Raw genomic sequence first — 22,145 nt, 5'->3', positions numbered from 1 at the left:
ATCCTAACTGAAGGTTAGGTCTTCTGCTCTGGGAGTGCCAGAGTGAACGACGGAGAAAGGGGGCCGGGGGAACAGGACGCGCGGGAGAGGGCGAGCCAGGCACGGGCTAGACCGTGTCGGGGTTGGCACGCTCAGCTCCATGTATCACAGACAGCAGGAGGAGAGAGCAGACGACAGACGGATGCACGATGCACAGACACACATTCAGCACCAGAGAGAACAGACAAACCTGCAGACACGCCACGCAGCTCCACAGACGTCGGGCCGACCCGGGACACGCGCGCGCACAGACGCGGCCCTGGGCCACACGCACACCTCGCACAGGCGCGCGCGCTGGCCCTCAGCGGCCGGCTGGGAGAAGGTGGCCGCTCTCACCTGGCATGTTTATTTTTAAATACTAATTTATCAATGAATGTTTGTACCCTACTCCTCCCGCCTCCGGGTGCCGGGGCCGCCGCATTGGTCCTCTTCGCGGGACATTCACCAGACCAGCATCGGGGTTCCTCTGACGCTGCGGGGCGAGGGGACTGCAAAGTGAGGGACTCTCGAGGTGTCCGAGGGGAAGGCTGCAGCGGCAGCTGCCCGGACGCGGACGGGGAGAGGGGCACATCGGGTCCTGTAGGGTAAGAGACGTATGGAAGGGGGGGAGGGACCTCGGCCTCCAGGGTCTGAGGATGTCGGGATCCAACATGGGGACTCCCCGCTAGAAGGAATTGGGAGTGACAGATGAGAGGACTCAGGGGTTCCGGGAGACAGGAGCCGGCGGGGTCCCGCGGGATGGAAGCTGGGGATCCTAAGCACAGGTTCAGGGGCTTTTGGCGCCCCTCAGTCGAGAAGCGGTCCGCCGGAGACCTCAGCTGCCGGGGCGACAGCCCACGCGGGACTGCCTGGGGGGCGAGAAGGGGGCCGGGGGCCCGGGAGGGGGAAAGAGGGAGGGAAGTAGCCTAGCAGCCAAGCGGGCACCGTGCGAGCGCTCACCGTGTGTGTGTGTGCGCGCGCGCGTGTGTGTGTCTGTGTGTGCGTCTCATCTCGTCCGTCTGTAGGTGCCGGGCTCAGCGAGACGCCGGCGAGAAGGAAGAGGAGGCGAGAGGTGAACTGAGTTTGATCCTGCGGCGGCTACAAGTGGGTCCGCGGCGGGCGGCGGGCTGCGGGCGGCCGGGGCGGGGCAGCAGGCCGGCGGGCGCTCACACGCTCCGGCCGCCGGCCTCTCACCACGCCTCCGGCTTCGAGAGCGCGGCGGGGGGGTGGGGAGGGCTGGGGGTGGCGGGAGGTGGGGGCCCTGGCGGAGCGCCCACGGCGCAGCCTCCCGCCTCTATATAAACACACGCATCGCCTGGCTCTCAGAGGCACAAATTCACATTGAGGGAAGCTTTTAAAACCATCAGCCCTGAAATCCTGCCTCCGGCTTTCCCCCCTCTTTGATTCCTTTTGCCTTCCTTTCTTTTTCCCCCCTTTCTTTCCCCAGCAGCAACTCCAGAGCCGAGAGACCGCGTCCCGGGACGGACTGCCTTTTCTTAATTGATACAATAGCCCAGCTCGGGTTTTCACCTCCTCCCCCAACCCCACCCCGCCTCACCCCTCCCGCCCGCCCGCCGCCGCCGCCGCCCCAGCGCCCGCCCGGGGCTCTGTCGCCGGCTGCGTCCCGTCCGGGCCGCGGGCCGCCGGCTCCGCACCCGCGTCCGCCTTGCCGCCTCGCCCGCCGCGCCCGCCTCGGGGGTGCAGCGGCGGCTCCGGGGCTCCGGCACGCCGCCCGGGGCAGCCCAGAGGCGCTGAGCCCGGCCTCTCCACTCGCCTCAGCCGGGGAGCTTCCCCCTTGCACCCAAAGTTTCTGGGTTCGTTGGAATTTGGGGATTCAGGATTTTTTCTTTTTATTTTTTTTTAAACCTAGGAATTTGAGGGGAAAACTTTTGACAAATCCATCGCACTTTCTCTCCGCTAGTTCTCTGTCCCCCTTCTTCTTCTTTTTTTTTTTTCCCAAACAGGGGAAGGGGCTTACGAGAGAGACTCCCGCTGGACAAAGTTTTCCCCAAGTTTTCCGAGTGTGATGGTTGCGGGGAGAGCTAACCCACCAGCTTGATTCACGACTTCGTCTCGCCACCCCTCGAGCAACCCCTAAGCCCGCTATAAGGGAACAAACAAACAAACAAACAAACAAAGTTACACTCCGAGTCGCCTCGTGTCTCCTCTCTCTCTTCTTCTAGGCGATTTCCCACCCCCCTCTGCTGTCCCCTCACAACCTCCACTTCCCTTCCCTCGGCCCCTTGCTCCTTCTCTGTTTCGGCCGGAGGTGCCGGGACTCCCGGCCGAAGCCTCCCCTCCCCCGCCGCTCGCGTCCCTTCTCGTCTGGCCCTCCCCTCCCCCGCCGAGGCCCGCACAGCCAATCCCCCGAGCGGCCGCCAACATGCTCTTTGAAGGCTTGGAGCTGGTGTCGGCGCTGGCCACCCTCGCCGCGTGCCTGGTGTCGGTGACGCTGCTGCTGGCCGTGTCGCAGCAGCTGTGGCAGCTGCGCTGGGCTGCCACCCGCGACAAGAGCTGCAAGCTGCCCATCCCTAAGGGCTCCATGGGCTTCCCGCTCATCGGAGAGACCGGCCACTGGCTGCTACAGGTAAGGGCGCACTCACTCCGTTGCTCTCCAGGTTCCGCTAACGGCGAGCACCGGGCGGATGGAGCCGCGGGCTGGCCAGGGGGCGCCGGGAGCCCGAAGGCACCAGTCCCCGCCCCGCCCCTTCCCTCCTCTCCGCCCGAGCCGCCCGGGCTTCCCCGGCCCGCCTGCGGCGTGGTTCTGAGCCCGCTGGCGCCGGGTGCGCAGGTTCAAGGGGGTGGTAAGAGAGGTTCCTGGATCCCAGAGGGCTCCCAAGACCGACTTTTTCCAGCCGCGGGCGACTCAGCAGGGGTGCGTCTAGCGTCCCGGGGGCTTCCCGAGCCGGAGTCGGAGGGGGCGTCCAGTCTGGAGCCGCTTTCGCCTCTCCTTCGCGCTCCTGTCCCAGTCGCTGTCGACTTCCCGGTCTTTGCCGGTGTACCTGGGACCCGAAAACCGAGTCAGGAAAAGAAAGAGTGGGCCAGTGGCAGCCGGGATCGCCGCTTTAAGACCCGGGCTCTGTTCCCGCCGCGTCCCGTACTGGCCGCGCCAGGTACTACTGCCCTGGTCCACGGTTCGAGAAAGTGTGTGTGTTTTGTGGTGGGGGAAGAAGGAGGTAACCCAAGGAAAATGAGAAGCCTGAGACCCGAGGTTTCTCGACTTTCGGAGAAAAGGGTCTATTTACTTACTGGGTGGGGACGGTTTAGCAGGGGAGAGGAACTTGGGAGAGGCGTTTGAGATCCATAGAGAGCGTTTGTGTTTGTTGTTAGACGCCGCAGAAACCACACTTCTGGCGATAATGGGGGTGGGCCTGTCGGGGACCAGACCCAGGTAGGTAATGGGGAAATTAATCTGGAATTAACCTCCTCAAGCGCTAGACAATCGCTTTTGCAGTGTGTTAAACAACAGGTTTTTCTTTGGGATGGGGGTCCTCTGGGTTAACCGCGGGAGGTGTGTTGCGTGCGCGAGTGCACGCGGGTTTGTCTGGCAGATGCTGATGAGAATTAGCAGAAGGATGGCTGTACTGAAACAGACAGCCCAGGCCCAGGAAAGCTGAGGCGGGAGGTGAAGGCAGAGACCTGTGAGTTTAGAAGTGCGAAAGCTTGTCTTGAAATTAACAGACGCGTGCAATCCGCGCGTGCACACACAGACACCCAGTGCAGCCCCGCCCCGCCCGGAGCCAATTGACAGCAGAACTGGGGCGGGAGGGGCACGCGAGGTTCCTTTGCTCTCTGGTCTTCCCAAGTCCTGGAATCAAACTCATCTCTTTGGGGTTCGTGCAGCAAGGTGGGGTTCATTTGAACCATTGAGACCTATATACTCCGCCCCCACCGCCGTGAAGAAATCCCCAGAGCCTCTCCCGTGCCAACACACTTAAAGGGTTAACTGCAGCGGTGGTCTAGGCTTTTGGCCGAGAATTTAGGAAATAAAATAATTCACAGGGGCGTCGGCCCCGGCCTAGTTATAGCCAATCTGCCGAATTCGCGGTCTGCTCCCCCCCCTCCCGGCCACCAACGTCCCCCTGACCTTTTCTCCGAATCCCACAAGGGCCTCTGAGGCTCCGCGTCCAACTCGCACGGAAGATGGGGAGGGGGAAGCAGGCTTACGCCGCCCCATCCATCCGCCCCCGGGGGGCCCTTGACCCTCCCGGCGGGCGGGTAATGAGAGATGCGTGTAGAGGAGCAATGAAGGGGTTAATGGGAACCCTCTGAATCCTAGCTTTATTTTTTCGGAGTCATTTATCAGATTTTACTGGGGGACCTCCAAGGGCTCTCCGTTTCCACCGTGCGCCATCTAAACAGAGCCCAGGGCTAAAAATACAACATTTTTGTATAAATTGGACTCGCGGCCCGAGCGGCCGCCCCTATGAAAGTCCTCTTTGTGAAGACCGTGGAAACGGCGGACAAATAACCCTTTATTAATACCACAAAAAACGCACTTTAATTATAGTTAGGCAGATCAGAGGCGGGGGGGGAGGGTGCGGCGGGAGAAAGGCGGCGGCGACCTCGGAAAATTCACAACCCAACTTTTGTGTCGAAAGAAAAGAAAAACAGAGGAAACGCAGGAGAGGAGCGAAGGCGAGTCAGGCGGAGTGAGAGAGACCGGTACGTCGGGCAGAGCGAGGGAGCCCGGCTCCTCGCCCCGCTTCGGTCGCACCTCCACCCCCGCCTGACTTCTCTTAAAGGGGTAGACGCCGCCGAGAAGTGCCGCAGAGTGGCGGGAGTTCCCGCCCGCCGACCCGGAGGCGCGGGCGCTCCGGGCTCGCTCCCTGTCGCGCGCCCGGGCCGGAGGCACATGTGGAAAAGCGATTAGGGCTCCGGGTTCTGCAGAGTCACTTTTCGGCGGGGCTGGGGTGTGTACACATCTAACTGGCGAATACTTTTCCGCCGAAGAAAGGAAAGTGAGGAGGGGGACCAACCGGGGAAAAGAGGAAGCCGAGGGCCCCTTCGGGGGGTGCGTGACCCCGCAGGTCTGGAGCCCGCATCCGCACGTCTGCTGGCGGGGCAGCCTGACAGGTGGCGCCCCTCCCCTTTCACTGGGTTGCAGCCGCGGCCGGAGAAGGGTTAATGCGGGGCTGGGTGGCGAGCCACGACGTCAAAGGTGAGCGGGACGCCCCTGCCCCCGCCCCTCGGAGGTCCCCTCGGTTTCCGGTACCCTCGCGGGGCCAGCGCAGCCAGCTCCTCCGAGCGCCCGGCCCGGGCCGGGGCCTGGCTCTGCTCGGCTCGCGCCGCCGCCGGGGATCCGGTTACCTGTGACGGCCGCCCCGCCCCGCCCCGCCCCGCCCCGCGGGAAGCGCCTTCCTCGGCGCTCGCGTTCCAAACTCCAAGGCGGCGACGAAAGTCCTGCTCAGTTATTTCGGGGCAAATTGCATTCGGAAAATCGCGGCTCCGGACCCGTGACTCTACCCTGCGGAGCTCTCAGAGGGCCGCCGGGTCCCTCCGAGGCACACACCCGCGAACGGAGGAAACCCCAACCCCCATTTGTAGTGATTGCCTCGGGGCACCGACCGCTCGCCGCTATAAATAATCTTTGGCCTGCGGCCACCCCGCGGGGTCTCGCCAGCCCGTGGCCGCGAGCCTGGAAATATTTATTCCGAGTCTCCCGAGCGCGAGGCGAGGGAGGGGGGAGGCGGAGGCTCTAGTTTAGGGTCCCGCGGTCCGTGATACCTTTTCCCTCCCGCAAGTCATTACTAAAACACCTCCCGCGGGGTGCCCTGGGCCTCTCGCCCCCTTGCATTATTTATTATCCTCTAGGCCCCACTTCCCAGTTCTCGAGCATGCTATGAAAAATAAAACCTACGTGCGTGCGTGCATATGTGTGTGAGTGGGATAGGGGAGGGGAGGGACCTGGTGCCCGAGGTGGGGTCCTCCGCCCCTCCCCCGCGGGCCCTCGAGGCTGGGCCTCCTGGACGTCCTATCTGGCGCGGTGGGCCCTGAGAAAGTTCTTGTGTGGCCCCTGCAGGGTTCTGGCTTCCAGTCGTCGCGGAGGGAGAAGTATGGCAACGTGTTCAAGACGCACTTGCTCGGGCGGCCGCTAATCCGTGTGACAGGCGCGGAGAATGTACGCAAGATCCTCATGGGCGAGCACCACCTCGTGAGCACCGAGTGGCCACGTAGCACACGCATGCTGCTGGGCCCGAACACGGTGTCCAACTCCATCGGCGATATCCACCGGAACAAGCGCAAGGTAAGAGCCCCGCAACCGTGCTCTGATCCTCTTCTCGCGTGCACCCCCTCGGAGTACGGAGTTCTTGGCGCCCCGGAGAAGTCCCCACCAGAATCCGCGCCCGTTATTTGCACACCATGCGGGAGAATCCCGAAGCTCCCTCCCTAGACAGCTGCGATCCCAGATCCAGGGCCTGCAGAGGCCTCCTCCGGGTCTGCCCTTTTGCTGACCCACCGCACCATGCGCACTACCAGGCCCAAAGGGAGGGTCACTGAGAGTTGGTTTGGACACCTTGAACATGCGGCGATAGGGGCGTCCAAAGCCTGTCCTCGTCGTGCTCCACAAACCTGGACAAAAAGGGAGGGCGGATGGTGGCCAGCGCTCCTCCTTATCGCCCCTTGGAATCCCGAGGACTAGAAACGGCTCATTCTAAAATCACACCTAGCCTCCCCTGCTGCAGGTTGCTTTAAGGGCGCCGCAAGCAGGCGCGGGCGGCTGGGGGCACCTTGTGGCAGCGGTTGCCGGGCCTTGCCTGGGAGGGGCGAGGTGAAATTTCGGCCACCGCGCTCGGGTCTGGGCCGAGGGGGAAGTATGAGGGGTGGGATACCAGCCGAGGGAGCGGCGGGGGATCAAAGCGCACCTACCCCCCTCCCATAAAGAGGAAGAGAAAGTGGGTGTTTATCCTGTGGATTTCCCGAGCGCCTGGAAGAGGCGGGGAGGAGGCGAGCCAGCGCGTACGGAGCAAGACTCCCCCGCCCCCTCCCAGGGCTGCGCCGCCGCCGCGGCTCCGAGCGCGGGCGGCACGTGCTGTTTGAACTGCAGTAACCCGAAAGCTGAGCCGCCGGCGGGCGGGGCGCCGGCCCGCCGCCTTAAAGCGGCCGCTTTGGGGGGAGGCGGCGCTGCACGACCTCCCCTCTCTCCATTTTTTTTCCATTGGGTCAGAGGACTCACCAGGTTTGAAACCTAGAGGAAAGGGAGAGGCAGCCTGTGATCTCCGGGACGAGTGGCAGAGCCCGGGAGACAGGAGAGGGCCACGGTAGGCAGCCCCCTCCGCGGGAAGTCTGTGTGTGAACAGAGGAATTCATCCCATAGAATTCGATGTCTTCCGAACGGCCCACGAAGAGTAGTTCTTCGTAACAGACAAAAGGAGGGAAAATAAGAGGGGACTGGTCTGCACATACCCGCCCCCGCCCCCGCCCCTGTAAAGCACGCATTTCAGGGGCTGGGAAAGGGGCTTCTGAAGTAGTCTCTCCTGCTGCTTCACTGGAGCAGGAAGCAGCTAACAGAGCCAGGGGGTAGATGGGGAGGGTTCTCGGGAGTGGAGGGGAGGGGGCAGCCAAACACTTCTTTTTTTCTTTTGGTGTAACTCCACCAAAAGTTTAAAGAGTTAGGAGAGAGTCTGAGACTCAGAAACCCAGCTCCAAAGAATGTGGTTTAGAAAGTCACTTTTGTCCTCCGCTCAAGGAAGAGGACCCTGAGGCTTAGAGAGGTTGAGGGACTTGAAACAGGTCAGGGCAGTTCAGTTCAGTCGTTTAGTCGTGTCCGACTCTTTGCGACCCCATGGACTGCATGCAGCAGGCCAGGCTTCCCTGTCCATCACCGACTCCCAGAGGTCGGGAAGGAGGAAAAGGCAGGGCAGGGCCTGCAACACTGGCGTCTCTGGGAAGAGCGTTTCGAAGCCATCGAGGAGAGCCTACTCAGCCCTGCCCACCCGGGGCTGCCAGAAGCTGAGGGTGGAGACGGAGAACTGCTGGGTGGGGGTTGGGGTGGGGTCGGTGCTGGGAGGAAGAAAGCTTCGTCTGGACCTGAGTGTGAGACCCTGAGGATGTGGAAGGTTTGCGGGGAGGCTCTTGCCTTGCACTTCCATTCACCCTCTGCCTGACTTGGCTGTAGGCCTTCAGGTAGGGCAGGGCCCTCCTGGAAAGTCCCCGAGGGACTGACTTTCTGTGGTCCATTTGGAAGGCTGGGCTGGGCGGGGCGGGGAGTGGGGGACACAATGAATGCTGCTGGAGGAATACTCAGGGAAGGAAGTCTGAGGGACAGGGTGAGTTGATGGGACCTGAGAGAGGCCAGAAAGCTGGATCACAGAGGAGGCATAGATACTGTCCCTCTTCCTGGCACCCTTGCCCTCTAGCTCCTTCGGGGTCAGGAGCAGCCAGACACCAGCTCACCCTGAAAGAGACTTGGGGACCCTCTGTGTGTCCTGGTGGGGGTCTTGTTATGTGGCATGTGTGCATCTTATGTTAAAAAGACAGATGAAAAGGTCCTTCTCCCCAAAATCATTCATTGGTGTTCCGTTAGCTTAAGTTTACTAGTTAAATAGCAGGGCTTGGGCGAGAAACAAACATAGAGGGTAGGTATACAAACATAAAGGCAAGGTGCTTGCCCTTGAAAAGTGGTATCTAGCTGGAGGGATGAGAAGGGAATACTCAGGGGCACACGTGTTGGTCCTGGAGAGAATGGCCTGTTTGCTGGACCCAGTGCCTGGTAGGCCCAGTTTGGCCAGGCTTGGGGCTACCCTGTGCCACTCTGACTGCCTTATGCAGTCCACACTGCAAGCAGGGACCCTAGCCTGCTTAGGATAGGATGTACTCGCAGGAAGTGGGGCCCAGGTGTAGTGAGGCCCTGCTGGTGGGGAAGTAGGAACGTCAGTATTTCCATTGGGGCAGGTACCCCACCCCTTCTCTGGGAGGTCTGACCAGATGTGCTGGGAAGGGGTTCCTCACAGCCATCGCTGAAGTCCAGGTGTTTGTCCAGGCTGCCCTGGTGGTCTAGGGCCCAGAGGGGTAGGGTTGCCAGGGAGAACACCTCGCCCAGTCTAACAGAATCCTCTCTGGACTCCAGACCAGTGTCGTCATAGCCACCACCTCAGATTCCGTCGCCGCCCTTTGTTATGCCTCCCCTACCTGGAGCCTGGAGTGTCTCTGATTTTGGGCGGGGCTGCATCTCTCTGTGTATGCGGAGAGGCTGGGTTGCTCTGGAAGAGTGCATGGAGAGAAGCAGAGATGGGGGAGGGTTGCCAGAGATGCAGAGGAGGCGGCCAGGCAGCTGTCGTGGGTCGTCCTGGAAGCAGGCAGTGCCGAACCCCACACACCAGCATCAGACGTTTCCTCTCTTCCTAGGGCCCGGCTTCTTTACGCCAAAGAGCCAGCATCTTCACGCCAAAGAGCCAGCATCTTCAGGGCATTTCAGGCAGTGGCCCTGAGATTGCGCCAGAGAACTTGGAGTTCTCTGCATCAGAGTGCATCCCAGGGATGAACTTAGCTTTGGAACTCTGGACTGGAGAGACCCTAGGAGTGGTCTTCTTGCCCCTCCTACTCTGACCTCTGGCTCAGGGACTTCTGTGGCCATGACTGAGATAGGGGAACAGCTTCTCAGGTTTTGGGGGTAGGAATTAAGAAACTCTGCCCACCCACCTATGGCTCCTCAACTGACTTAGCCTTTTGGCCCCCTGGGCGGGGATGGAGTTCAGGCTCAGGCTCATTGTACTCCTCTCAGAAATCCTGTGTATGCTGGGATTTGTGTCAGGATAGAGAGACCAGGAGGTGCTTCGGCAGGAGGGCAGAGCCGAGAGGGCCCACAGTTGCGGGATCCTGAGAGAGGCCAGCTCAGACTGGCTCCAGGTGGCCTTTGGACCAATGCACAGCCTCTGGCTCCAAAGTCATGTCCATCACGTTCGGCTCAGGGCAGAAGTTTCTACCTGGGTTGAATGGGAAGGCGGTGAATGGCCAGGCAGCCCTGCTCCTGGGAGCTGCCCCCGCCTCCCCCACCTCCGGCATAGGCTCAGAGCCTTTGTTCGGCCAGCGGAGGTCCTTCACCAAAAGTTACTGTAGCATCAGGGGCTTCAGAGGGGGCGGTTGACAGGAGCGGATGTCTCTGAAGGTCAGCGGGGGAGGCTGCCCACGGCTGGCTGCCAGGGCGCCTGGGGGTGGTCTCCTCCCTCTGTGTACCCTTGTGTCGGGCAGGGGCAAGTGGTGTGGGGGCTGTCCTCTCCCTTCCCTCTCCCTTCTGCGTCCTTCTCCCAGGGTGGGATGGATCCAAGACTGTGATGCTGAGGTGTGTGCTCACTCTCCCAGCCTTGGGAGACAGTTGTGGCCTTGGCTGGCAGCAGGGAGGCTTGGCTGGGGTCTGCTCTGGCCCTGAGCCCTCTATGCCGGTTGTATCTGTTCCAGGTGCCCCAGGCTGAAGGGCAGAGGTTGGGAGTGTGCCTCCAGGGGCTGACGAAGTTTGAGAGTAAACCAGAGTAGCCAAAACAGCTGGCCTTACCCTTAGAATAAACTTGGGCCCTTGAGGAGCGTCCCCTTCAGGCTCATAGATACATTGGAGTCCCCAGGACTGGTAGAGGCTGGCTCAGTGGGTTTGGAGTGGTGGGAGGCTGGGCATTCAGGGAGCCTGCTGAGTGTGGCCAGTGATGCCTGGGACTGTGACCTTGGGAGGCTCTTCCTGCTTTGGGCCTCACTTTCCTAGGGGGTTTGTCTCTGGCTGGAGGAGGGATAGAAGGGTCTGGGAAGACCTTAGAGTCTGTGACCCAGCAGGGATGTACCAAGTGCTGCCCTCCCCTCACCCACTGGGTGCTTTTGTTGTGTGTGGAAGAGTTAGGGGAGACAGTCAGAGCTGGACTCAAACAGGGGACAGAAACTCTGTTCCCACGGATGCTGAGGACCCAGAAGGGGCATGCACAGGCTGGGCAGCGAGGGGGAGGGTATCTGGCCAGCACCTCCCCATCAGAGAGTCTGAGTGGGGCCTGACTCAGGAGGCAGCCAGGGTGAAGTGGAGGTCCAGTGGAAATGCCAGGCAGCTAAGGGGTGACGTCCTCTCCTGTCCTCCCCTTCCTTGAGTATAAAGCACACACCTTGGCGTCACCCTGTGCTGTGCGGACAGCTGCCTCGGGGCTGCCCGCCCTCTGTTATTCTTTCCACTCCGCAGGCTGCGGCTCCGGTGGCTTGGCGGGGTGGCCTGCCTGGGCCCCCACCCTCCCGGGCAGCCGCTTCCATTCCTCCCAGTCTGAGTCACTGGCCCGGGGAGTGGGTTCCCTCTCTGGCTCTTCCAGCTTCTGAGGCTGCCCATCTTTCTCTGCATCCATCGAGTTGTGAAGGGGCAGTTATCTGGCTGAGTGGGTCAGCACAGGGTTCTGGGGGCCCGGTGAGCTACTCCCCTCCCAGGGTGAGACGTGGGGAGGGAGGCCCCGGGGTGTGAGGGGGACATTTGCAGAAACAATCACAGGGAATTTGAGCCTTGACAAGCCCCCGGTGGTTACCCCAGCCCCCGCTGTGGAACCTACTTTTATTCCAAGGAGAGGAAGAACCAGGGATGGGGGTTCTTGAGCCAACTGCATTGCTGGGAAAGCCGGTAGAGGTGGGGGGAGGGTTTCTAAGCACATCATCCTTCAAGGCCTGAGCCCATCCTGCTCGGGCGTCTGTGCCTGAAGTTACCAGGTCTCCTGTGCCCTGCCCTCCCAGCACCAGCCCTGATGGGGCGTTCCCTACCTGCTGCTCTCTCCACCGCCGGGCTCTGCGGAGCCGGGCTGGTTCCCGGTGACCTTTGTCCAGCATTCTTGGCTCACTTGTGGGAATTCCCAGGGAAGCCCCAGAGGGAAACAAAGCAGTCCTGGCTCTCGCTGCAACTGCGGTCAGGTCATGGGCTCTGGGGCCACGGGACACCCTTCCCCTCTTCACCCAGAGCTGCGCCACCGCCGCCTTCCCCAGTGCCCGAGTGCTGACCCTACCGCCCCCGTGAGCCCCGGCCTTCCTCTGCCCTGCCAGCGCCTCCGCCTCCTCCTGGGCTTGGTGGTGGGCGGTGGTTTCTGGGCTGCCCCAGCTTTGGGAAGCGCCCGCGTTGTTAACCCTGGCCTGGTCCCAGGGATGAGGCCCTGGAGTTTCTCGGCGCCTGGGAGGCCCCGATGCCTGTGGAACAGCTGAGCAGGAGGCAAGAGCATGGTCTTAATGACCACGGAGCAAAGCCCCTTGAGCTCGGAGTACCCGCAACCTGCCTTTGCTTAGCTTGTCGTTTGGGTAGTTTTTCCACCTCAGGGGGCCTCTAAGGAGAATCATGGGACTGCCAGGAGGAAAGGGACCCCAGAGCATCCAGTTATACTCCTGGATGGGTCAAGATAAGTGCCCTGGTTGGGGCTGCAATTCTTTCAGAAGCCTCACCTCAAAAAGCCTGCAGATTCAGGCATCCTGGGGTAATTTCAGCTTCTGGCCTTGCTCAGGGCCCCTTCCCACTTGGATGTCAGGTGTGGACCCCCTGCTCTGGAATCACTCTGCTCAGTCCCAGGTCCGCTTGGGGCCTTAATGTTGTCCGTGGCTCCCAGGGCTTGAGTAGGAGCAATTCAACCAGCCATCGCTAGAGGGCGCAGGGAATGTAACCTTTGGGACAGGGCAGGGCTTGTCCCTGGGTCCTGTCTGGCCACTCCTCGGGGTGCAGTGGGGCCCCTCAGAGCTCCCTGTTTGGTAGCCCTGGAGTGACCCCTTCTGAGCCACTGTAGCCCATACCGAGTGTGTGAGTAGGGGCCCAGAAGGCAATTATACCATGTGATAATACCAGATTCTGGGCTTTGAAGAGATAGTGTCTACTTAGGGACACATGGATGTTGGTGTTTATGTGATTTGTACATTGAAAGGAACCTCAGAGGTCACCTGGTTCAGCCTCACCAGTTTACAGATGAGGAAACTGTGAGGCTGGGAGGTGATTTGGCCATGATCCTACAGTGAGTTGGTGGATGATCTGGGATTAAATCTCAGGTTTCCGGGTGCCAGGTCTGCCTTTTCCTACCACCCACTGCATGGGCAGAGGAACCTGTCCGGCTGCAGTCCACAGGATCGCAAGAGTCGGACACGACTTGGCGACTAAACCACCACCACCACTGCATCTTCGGAGCCTCGCTGGCTTTGACTTTGGCTGGTCCTCCTCGGCGTGGGCCTCTGCTTGCTTCCCCCTCCCCCTCCACATGCCCACTTTTGTGCTCAGGTCTTCTGTGTGCTGGGGGCCCTGGCCAGCCCCTGCTTCCTCTCCTTCAGGGCAGTGCCCTTGACTCTGCTCTGGACTGGCTGGCTTTGGCCAGGCATGGTCCCCCCACCGTCCCTGCCTGCCCTACCTCCAGCCTCCCCACAGAGGCCTGGCAGCCACAGAATTATCATCCTGTGTCCCTCATGAGCCTGCTCAGCTCCCATGGACCACTTTCTGTGGGCTCTTTGCTATTTTATAAGGGCCCCTAGTCAGCTGGTGTTGGGTTCTGCGGCAATGCCCTGCTCCTACCCATAAAACTCTTGGACCAGGAGTGGAACCTGGAATCCTAAGAACACCAGGGTTGGAGGGGGTTTGCTGAAGCAGAGAGCACGCTGGAGTGAGGTGGCCCTGGAAATTCCCCGGGCCCCCACAGCTAAGCAAGGTGTGAGTGGCCTGGCCAGGCCTGGGCTGCGTCTGGCCACCTCACTCATCCTTCTGCCTTTCAGCTGTCCCTTCGTAGCGGGAGCAGCCCCAAACAGTGCTGGTTTTTCTGCCCCTCACCGGCCTCCTTCCCTCCCTCCCTCCCTCTGCCCACCGGGAATTTCGGAATGAAAGTGCTATTGTGAACGTCTGGCTGGGCCACTGAAGGGCCAGCACTGTTATTTCTGCAAACCAGCCCTCCCATTAGCCATGCAGGGCCGAGGCCAGGAAAATGTTACCTTTTCCTTCTTGAGCTGACTGCAGGGGAAATTCTCACATTTACAGTTTGTGTGGTGGTTGTGTTTGGGGGCAGGAGGGGAGGGCGGGCGCGTGTGTGTGGTTTGCGTGGGGCTGAGTGGGGGTGGCTAGAGGGATATTTGTCTCCTTCCTCTGCTCTGCCCATCCCTTCTCTGCCTTTCCTGATGACCTTTCCCTCGGCATTGGTGGGGGCACCCCTTCTGGAGAAAGAAAGCTGTCTCCAGGGGTTGGGGCTAGAGGTTGTTGGTTGCCAGTGAGACCCATGGGCCATCTTACCCTCTCCTCTACACCTTGGGCAGCAATGTGAAACCATACACAGGGGCATCTGGGTGAGGAGGGGCAGGGGGGCTGAGGATTTCTTTGCTCAGGAATTGGGAGGACAGAAAGCAAGGGAGGTAGAAGCAGGGACTCACTGGCTACTTAAAATGAACTGGGAAGATGCAGGGAATTAAAAGACCTTCTATTTGGCTTTCTGATCTTTTGAGGTGAAAAGCCTTAGCTCCATCCCCCTGCCTCCAGACCCAGTCACAGTGAAGACTTCTGGATGGCACAGTAACAGACTCCCTAGGATCTCCACCCAGTAGGTGTTTCGCAGGGAGAACAACCTTGGGAAGTTCTGCCTGCAGTCTAGCCTTAGACTCTCTTGTTCTGCCATCAGTGGAATAAATGAGCCACCTCCTGCTTTCCACCTCTTCCCTGTCCAGTCCACTCACCTGTGATCTGTTCCTGCTGGGCACGTCTGTGCCATGGCCTGGGCATTCAGGAATGGCCCTGCAGTGGGCCCCATGGCCCACAGACCTGTTGGCAGCTGGACTGCCGGGTCTCCGGGCTTTGCCATTGTTTGGAGCACATGCTTTTCTGGGGCTTCAGTAAGGAATGACAGCTCAGGTCACCCTGTGAGTGATGCTGAATGTCCCAATTCTGTGAACTGTTTTAATCCCGTCCTTCCCCTGCCTTCCCTTCAAGACGTGGGCAGTGGGAAGGGGGCTCAGAGTGGAGGAGCCAGCAGAGGGACTGTGGCTGGAGGTGGGAAGGCTTGAGGCTAGTCAGGGTGAGGACCTGGAGTTTCCCGATCGCGGTCATGGGAACTGCGCTTCTGTTGGGCAGGCCTGAGTCCATCTGACCAGCTCACTCCTCTGCAGGTCTTCTCTAAGATCTTCAGCCACGAGGCCCTGGAGAGCTACCTGCCCAAGATCCAGCTGGTGATCCAGGACACGCTGCGTGCCTGGAGCAGCCACCCCGAGGCCATCAACGTGTACCAGGAGGCTCAGAAGCTCACCTTCCGCATGGCCATCCGCGTGCTGCTGGGCTTTAGCATCCCCGAGGAGGACCTGGGGCACCTCTTCGAGGTCTACCAGCAGTTTGTGGAGAACGTCTTTTCCCTGCCTGTCGACTTGCCCTTTAGTGGCTACCGGCGGGTGAGCACCCAGGGCCTGAGAAGAGAAGAGATGGGCATCCTTGAGCTCCCTTCAGGGAGGGACAGCTGACCGCTAAGACCGTCAGTGGTCACATTAGCAGAGAGGGGTTTCAGTGGGAGGGCACAGTGGACCCTCCACCTGGGGTCTCTGCTGCTTAGATGGGAAATTCTCAGAGGATTCCCCACCACACCTTGCCAGACCTTGGGAGGAGGCCCTTGGTGACCCTGCCCTTCCCCTTGGGTAACCAGACGGCCTCCTCCCTGCCTCAGGGCATTCAGGCAAGACAGACGTTACAGAAGGGCCTGGAAAAGGCAATCCGGGAGAAGCTGCAATGCACGCAAGGCAAGGACTACTCGGATGCGCTGGACATCCTCATCGAGAGCAGCAAGGAGCATGGGAAGGAGATGACCATGCAGGAGCTGAAGGTGGGGCACCCCCACCCCCGGCCCAGGCAGTGCGAGTGCCCGAACTCCACCCTGGGACTGCATGCGCACCCACATGGGTGGGCCGTCCCTTCCCTCCCCATGACTTGCTGTGCACACAGTCCTGGTGATGATCTGGTCCCCACAGCAGCTGGGCCCCATGCTCTCCATCCCACCATAATTCCCTCTACCATTTTGGAAAAGATGCTGGAAACTGGATCCTAGAAATCCCGAACAGATGTGGCGTCAGGGCATTGCCGACCCCTCCTCTGCTCCTCACCCCCAACCCTCCCCCGTGCAGTAGCCACTATTTCAGTGCCTGTCATGGTCACGGTAGCCTTAGGAGCTCACCTGGGGAAATGAGGCCCAGAAGGAGAAGCCAGTTGCTGGAGGGCAGCCTCAGCCCTTGGGGAGGAGCAGCCTTTTCAAGTTGGAGGCACAGCCTGCCTGGCACTGGCCAAATCCAGCTGGGCTGCCAGCCTCGAGACTGTCCTCTCTGGGCTCCAGGAAAGGCTTCCTGCCTACCCTTTCTTGAGGCGAATGTGCATCCTCACTTAGACTCTGCTGCCTACATGCTGGTTCCCAGGTGCCCGTGGACACTCTACTGCCGACTGCTCCATCCCTATCTCTGCTTCCCGTTTTTTTTTTTTTTGTTTTTAAATCTCTGATGAGCCAGAAAGGAGCTCAAAAGACTTCCCCATTTCATAAGAAGTTTTGTGACTTGGAGGTAGTGCCATGGCAAGTAAGGGACATACTTGTTCACTCCACTCTCTGGCCTCAGCATCCACATTTGTAAAATGCAGGGCTTGGAATGAGACGGCTTGGGGAGGCCTTTTCATGGGGCACCATTGCTCCCCAGAGGGCCCTGGAGGGGCTCTAAGTCATCGGGGGCCACTTTGCCTCAGCCTTCTCACTGCGGGTCCCATCCCAGGCCCTCCTGCCTCCTTAACCCCTAAGCTCTCCTGACCACCTACCACCTCCCTCTTTCTCCTGGGGAGGGAGGAAGAGCTGGGGCTGCCAGTCTGGAGGCCCAGCTGGAGACCCTGCACCACACTCTGCTGGCCTGAGCAGTGCCTGCTCCTTGGGATTTGCTCTTTTTCCCATGAGCTCACTGCACTGATGAGGGCTGATGGCCCGCCCTGGAGTCCAGCAGTGAGTGGGAAGCACCTGTGCCCCAGAGGACTTCTAGGCTAGTGCCAGCCAGGGGACTGGACCTATGTCCACCGTGGCCACCTGCCCCAGCAGCGTGAGGCTCAGAGCAAGCACCAGGGCTCAGATAGATGACCCCAGGGTCGGGGGGAAGGGGTAGAGAGGGGCTGCTGCCAGCCTGAGCCCAGGACGCAAGCGGGGCCTCCTCTGCGCTGCTGCAGGACGGGACCCTGGAGCTCATCTTCGCTGCCTACGCCACCACCGCCAGCGCCAGCACCTCGCTCATCATGCAGCTGCTGAAGCACCCAGCGGTGCTGGAGAAGCTGCGGGAGGAGCTGCGGGCCAAGGGCCTCCTGCACAGTGGCGGCTGCGCCTGCGAGGGCACGCTGCGCCTCGACACGCTCAGTGGGCTGCACTACCTGGACTGCGTGATCAAGGAGGTCATGCGCCTGTTCACGCCCGTCTCCGGTGGCTACCGCACTGTGCTGCAGACCTTCGAGCTCGACGTGAGACTCCCATGGGCTGCGGGGCGGGCCGATGGGAAAGATCAGCTCCCCATGGGGTACCTCAGCCTCAGTCTCATGGGGAGATGATGCTGACTTTCAGGTAGCTTTCAGGCTGGTGGGAGGGTCCTTGCCCCAAATGCTGGGTCAGATGCAGCCCCCCTTGGTATCCTGTGAAGCTGCCTAGAGACATCTATAAATAGGTGGACTGACATGCCCAAAGGAGAGCCTGGCCAGGCCCCCGGGACCACAGCGGGAACATCTTGGGGGGGGCTGGCAGGCAGAAGGTCCTGGGTCCTCTGAGACCCCCTCTGGTTCTCACCACCCCATCCTGTCCCTTCCCCTACCTTGCCTCCAGGGTTTTCAGATCCCCAAAGGCTGGAGTGTCATGTACAGCATCCGGGACACACACGACACGGCACCGGTGTTCAAGGATGTGAACGTCTTCGACCCCGATCGCTTCGGTCAGGCGCGGAGCGAGGACAAGGATGGCCGCTTCCATTACCTCCCTTTCGGCGGTGGTGTCCGGACCTGCCTAGGCAAGCACCTGGCCAAGCTGTTCCTGAAGGTGCTGGCGGTGGAGCTGGCCAGCACCAGCCGCTTCGAGCTGGCCACCCGGACCTTCCCCCGCATCACCTTGGTCCCCGTCCTGCACCCTGTGGATGGCCTCAGCGTCAAGTTCTTTGGCCTGGACTCCAACCAGAACAAGATCCTGCCAGAGACCGAGGCCATGCTGAGCGCCACGGTCTGAGGCACCAGGCCCCGGGGTGGGAGCGATGGAAGGGTGGAAACCTGTGTGCGGTGGGGCTGGAGCCGGGGAAGGGCCCAGGCCTGGCTCTCCCCTGTCCCCTACCTGGCAAACCTGCCCCAAGTCAAAAGGGGCCCATCCTCTGGGGTTGGGCCTGCCCCCTGCCCCCTGCCCCCTGCTTCGCTCCCGTCTCTCTGGTTCCCAACAGCTTAGTCCCCCGGGAAAGGGCCTGGCCCCCTGGGCCCCGCATGCCCGTCACAGTGTTAACCCTGTCGGCTGTGCTGCAGCCTTTGCTTGTGATGTTCTGAACTGGTCTCTCCCCTCGCTTTTCTTTTGGACTCTCTTAGTTTGAGGTCAGGTGGTTGGCATGGGGAGGGGGAAAAAGAGGTGCCCCCTTTGGCCCTGTCTTCAGCACCTCCCCCCTCCTGCCTCGGCTCAGACAGGCGCGTGCCCCTCCCGGTGTGGCCGCCCGTGCCCGCGGGGAGCAGCATTGTGGGTAGTAGAACACCAGTCACCCTGCAGAGCGGGGATGGAGGCCCACCCCTTGCCATTTGGGACATTTGAAATTACCTATTGCTGCTACTTTTCCTCTCCTCTGACCTTGGGGCAAAGGAGCCCCGGGCCCTGTCCTCCCAGCATCCTCCTTGGTGGCCCTGGGCACGCGCACTGACACCCCCACCTTTCCACCAGGCGGCTCAGAGCCCACCCTGCTCCCTGTACATCCATGCCCAAGGCCCTCTGCCCATGGGCTGACCCCCACGCCCCATCCCCATATTTATTCACTGATATAACCCACTCTTGGTGTTACTGGGACTGGAACAAGCATTCCGCCGTCCCCCGGCTTCCATCCCAGCTGTCCCAGGCAGGACTTCTGCAAGTGACCCAGCCCCCATCCCCTGCCCCTGCCGGCGGAGGGTCGAGCGGCTCCTCCAGGCACCAGACCTTCAGTGGGTTCAACCTCGGAGCCTCACTCCCGGGGTAAAATCCAGTAGGTCTGCCTTTGTCCCTGGGGGAGACCGGGAAATGGCCCACTGCCTCCCTGCCCGTTCTCTCGGAAACCTCGATCACAGACGGCAGGAGGCTGCTGCCATCTCCCTCTTGGTCACTGTTCACGCGGTGCCCCCCACTCTGGCTAGTGAGTGTGGAGAAGGATACGGGTTCTTTCTTCTGACGGGGAGCCAGGGCCTCCGTCATCCCTCCCTTGACCCTCTCCCTTTGCCCTTGGAAAGGTGTCCTTGAAGTCCCTTCCCCCTCTATGCCACTGTCTGCTTAGCCCAGCTCAGGGGTGTGGGGACCAGATGAAAGCCAGGGGAGGTGAGAGCAGAAGGCAGCCCTCCCTCGGCCGTGGTGGCTTGAGGCGGCAGTGGGGAGCGCTGCAGCGAGAGCTGAGGAGGGTACGTGCGACTTGTCAAGTGATTTGGTTGAAAATGAGCAGTCGGGGTGGAGGAGGAATAGCTCCTGCCACTGGCATTTTGAGTGTTGGCAATTAGGGATGCCTCCCGGGATGGTTTTGGGCCTCTGGTGAGTCTCTCAGTGATTTTGTCTGTTTTAAAACTCTGCTTTGCTTTTCATGTTTCTCTGTTGGCTTTTGATGTTATAAAAGCAATGAATCCTCTTTAGGAGAAAATCAAAAACACACAGAAGAATAATGCAGGACACCAATCCCCACAGTGGGCTCTCCGCAGCAGTGACTGAGTGGCTTCCCAGTGGTGTTCGGTGGGCAGGTGGCAGACCTCCGCTCCTGCCCCTACTCACACCTACCTTGTGCTGGGCTTTACGGAAACGGTTTGTGCCTACGGACTGTTCTGTGACACCCATTCCCAAGTATTCCATTCGGTTCCTACCTTTTCGTTTAAAAAGCCAGTGCAGCACAGACATTATTGATAAACCTTGACATTAAAAAAAGTAATATTCTCAATTTCCCCCCACCCCACTCTGAAAAACAGGCAAAAACACACACACACAAAACGTGTTAAAGACTCATCAAAGCTTGCGGAACAGCTGCATGGCGCAGCAGAATTTATCCCCTACAAAAAGCCCAGTCTCTGGAAGGTCCACGCTCCTCTACGCTGACCCATCTTACCCCGAACCAATTGTTTTTAACTGCTATCTAGGATTGCAGGAAGTGCAGATTCAGACGGGAAGCCCGCCAGGCCTGGCCCTGGCAAGGGGCAGGCAGCTGGAGGGCCGTGGGAAGCTTCAGTGGCCTTCAGTTTTGGCCACCAGCCTGGGAGGGGCAGAGAAGGCAAGACAGAGGATCCCTGTGAGGGAGGGAGGATTACTCACCCCACTGGGTCTCAAAAGGGTTAAGAAGAGAACTGAAGAAAGCTCTTGACTGGCTGACAGGAGGGTTTCCGTGTCGAGACTCGTCCGTCTGTCCTCTACGCCCATCCGTGTCTCGTGCTTGTCGGTTTCATAGTGGTAGCATTAGATGGGTGATGTGTCCTCACTTACCATTCCTACTATTGTAACTTGACATTAAAGAGACAGAACCCCACAAAGCTCTTCACGCCATGGGCTTGCAGATTGAAGCACTTTCAATGTTGGGCGCTGGCATTTGTGTTCTGGGCATCATCTTGACTCTGCCCAGATCGCTCTAATTTTATACACAAAACTTGTTTTTTCATAAATGTTATAATTTTGTGTCTGTCTTTATAAACTATTATAAGTACTATTTTTGTTATAATTCAAAATAGATATTTAGTATAAAGTTTTTGCTGTTAAATATTTGTTATTTAGTAAAATATGAATTGTTTCCTCTATTGTAAACATGGTTCAAAATATTAATATGTTTTTATCACAGTTGTTTTAATATTGAAAAAAAAGCACTTGTGTGTTTTGTTTTGATATGAACCTGGTGCCGTGTGAGTGTTTTTGCTGTCTTGTGGTTTTACTCTGTATATAATATTCCATGTTGCATATTAAAGAAATGTTGTGCATTTTGTGATTTTGGAAATACTCAATGTGGCTCTTTTATAGGCTTCCATAATAAACCGTGAAGACTCACCCTCGTTTGGCTCTCTGGTCTCTGCTTTCTCAGCTCCCTGAAAGGGTCTTCCTGGCCACCCACAGCCCCTTCAATGACACCCAGTCCCACTCACTTCTCAGGGAGGAAGGTCTTCCCCTCAGGGTTGGTCCTGAAAGGCCAACGCCCCCATTCCCCGTGTGAAGGCACAGAGAGGTCTGTGACTGTGTCCTGCGAGCAGCAGGTCCCCCGGGGAGTAGAGGGTGTCCTTGGATGGTCACTGGCCCCAGAAGCCTGACTGGGAGCTGAGTCCTGGCCACGTGGCTGGGCCAGGTGTCTTGGCAACCAGAGTGCTGCAGAGTCCACCTTGTTTACACGAGTGAGGACGTGGATGTTCACAGCCACATGACAAATAGACCAGAACTCAGTTCTCCTGACTCGCAGTCTCACACCCCACGAGGCACTTCGCAGGGCTATTTCATGGGTGTCGCAGGAGCGCATTGATTCTGGGACCAAATCAGTTTGCGAAAGGGCTTAAACAGAGTCAGGCACAGAGTCCTTCTCTCAGGCATGCTGAGGGGCTGGGCAGAGCTCACAGGCTACAGGACTCCCCAAGCCCCCTTGATGACTGAAAGCGTGTCCGCTTTGCCCGTCCTCACACACTGTGACTGTCACAGAGCCCAGAGGTGACCCTGCAAAAGGCACGTCATCCAGTGCCAGACGAGGGATGTCCAGGGCAGCCCCTAAAACGGAGGGGCTATGGGTAGGGAGGGGGGGAGGGCAATGAGTAGCAAAGCCGTGGCCCCTGGAGCTACACCAGGCACCGGGAAGCCCAGCCCTGGCAAGCACCAAGCCTCACAATGCTCAGGCCAGTCCCAGCCCCTGTCTGTGCCCGGGCCCTTCCTTGGAGCCTGGGGAGTGAAAGTCCCCACTGAGCTGGCCTGGAAAAAGCTGTTTTGTGACTGCAGTGTTTCTTTTTGATACAGTCAGTCAGGCCCAACCTCAGCCCA

The 22,145-nt window shown here is 59.6% G+C and overlaps 1 protein-coding gene across 1 annotated transcript; it reads left to right on the top strand.

Moving 5' to 3' along the window:
* The first annotated feature begins 1,333 nt into the window (after nucleotides 1-1,333).
* Nucleotides 1,334-21,176, top strand: CYP26B1 (cytochrome P450 family 26 subfamily B member 1). The gene is made up of 6 exons (XM_055400295.2): nucleotides 1,334-2,605; nucleotides 6,041-6,265; nucleotides 15,073-15,348; nucleotides 15,618-15,773; nucleotides 17,141-17,425; nucleotides 17,781-21,176. The coding sequence occupies exons 1-6, from the start codon at nucleotides 2,402-2,404 to the stop codon at nucleotides 18,171-18,173; spliced, it is 1,539 nt and encodes a 512-aa protein (XP_055256270.1). The 5' UTR covers nucleotides 1,334-2,401; the 3' UTR covers nucleotides 18,174-21,176.
* The last annotated feature ends 969 nt before the right edge of the window (nucleotides 21,177-22,145 follow it).

Source organism: Moschus berezovskii, chromosome 11, assembly GCF_049115385.1.
Source record: "Moschus berezovskii isolate FMDL1 chromosome 11, NW_MosBer_1.0, whole genome shotgun sequence".
Lineage (NCBI taxonomy): Eukaryota > Metazoa > Chordata > Mammalia > Artiodactyla > Moschidae > Moschus > Moschus berezovskii.
The sequence above is the reverse complement of the archived record's forward strand: the minus strand, read 5'-3'. Positions and strand labels throughout refer to the sequence as shown.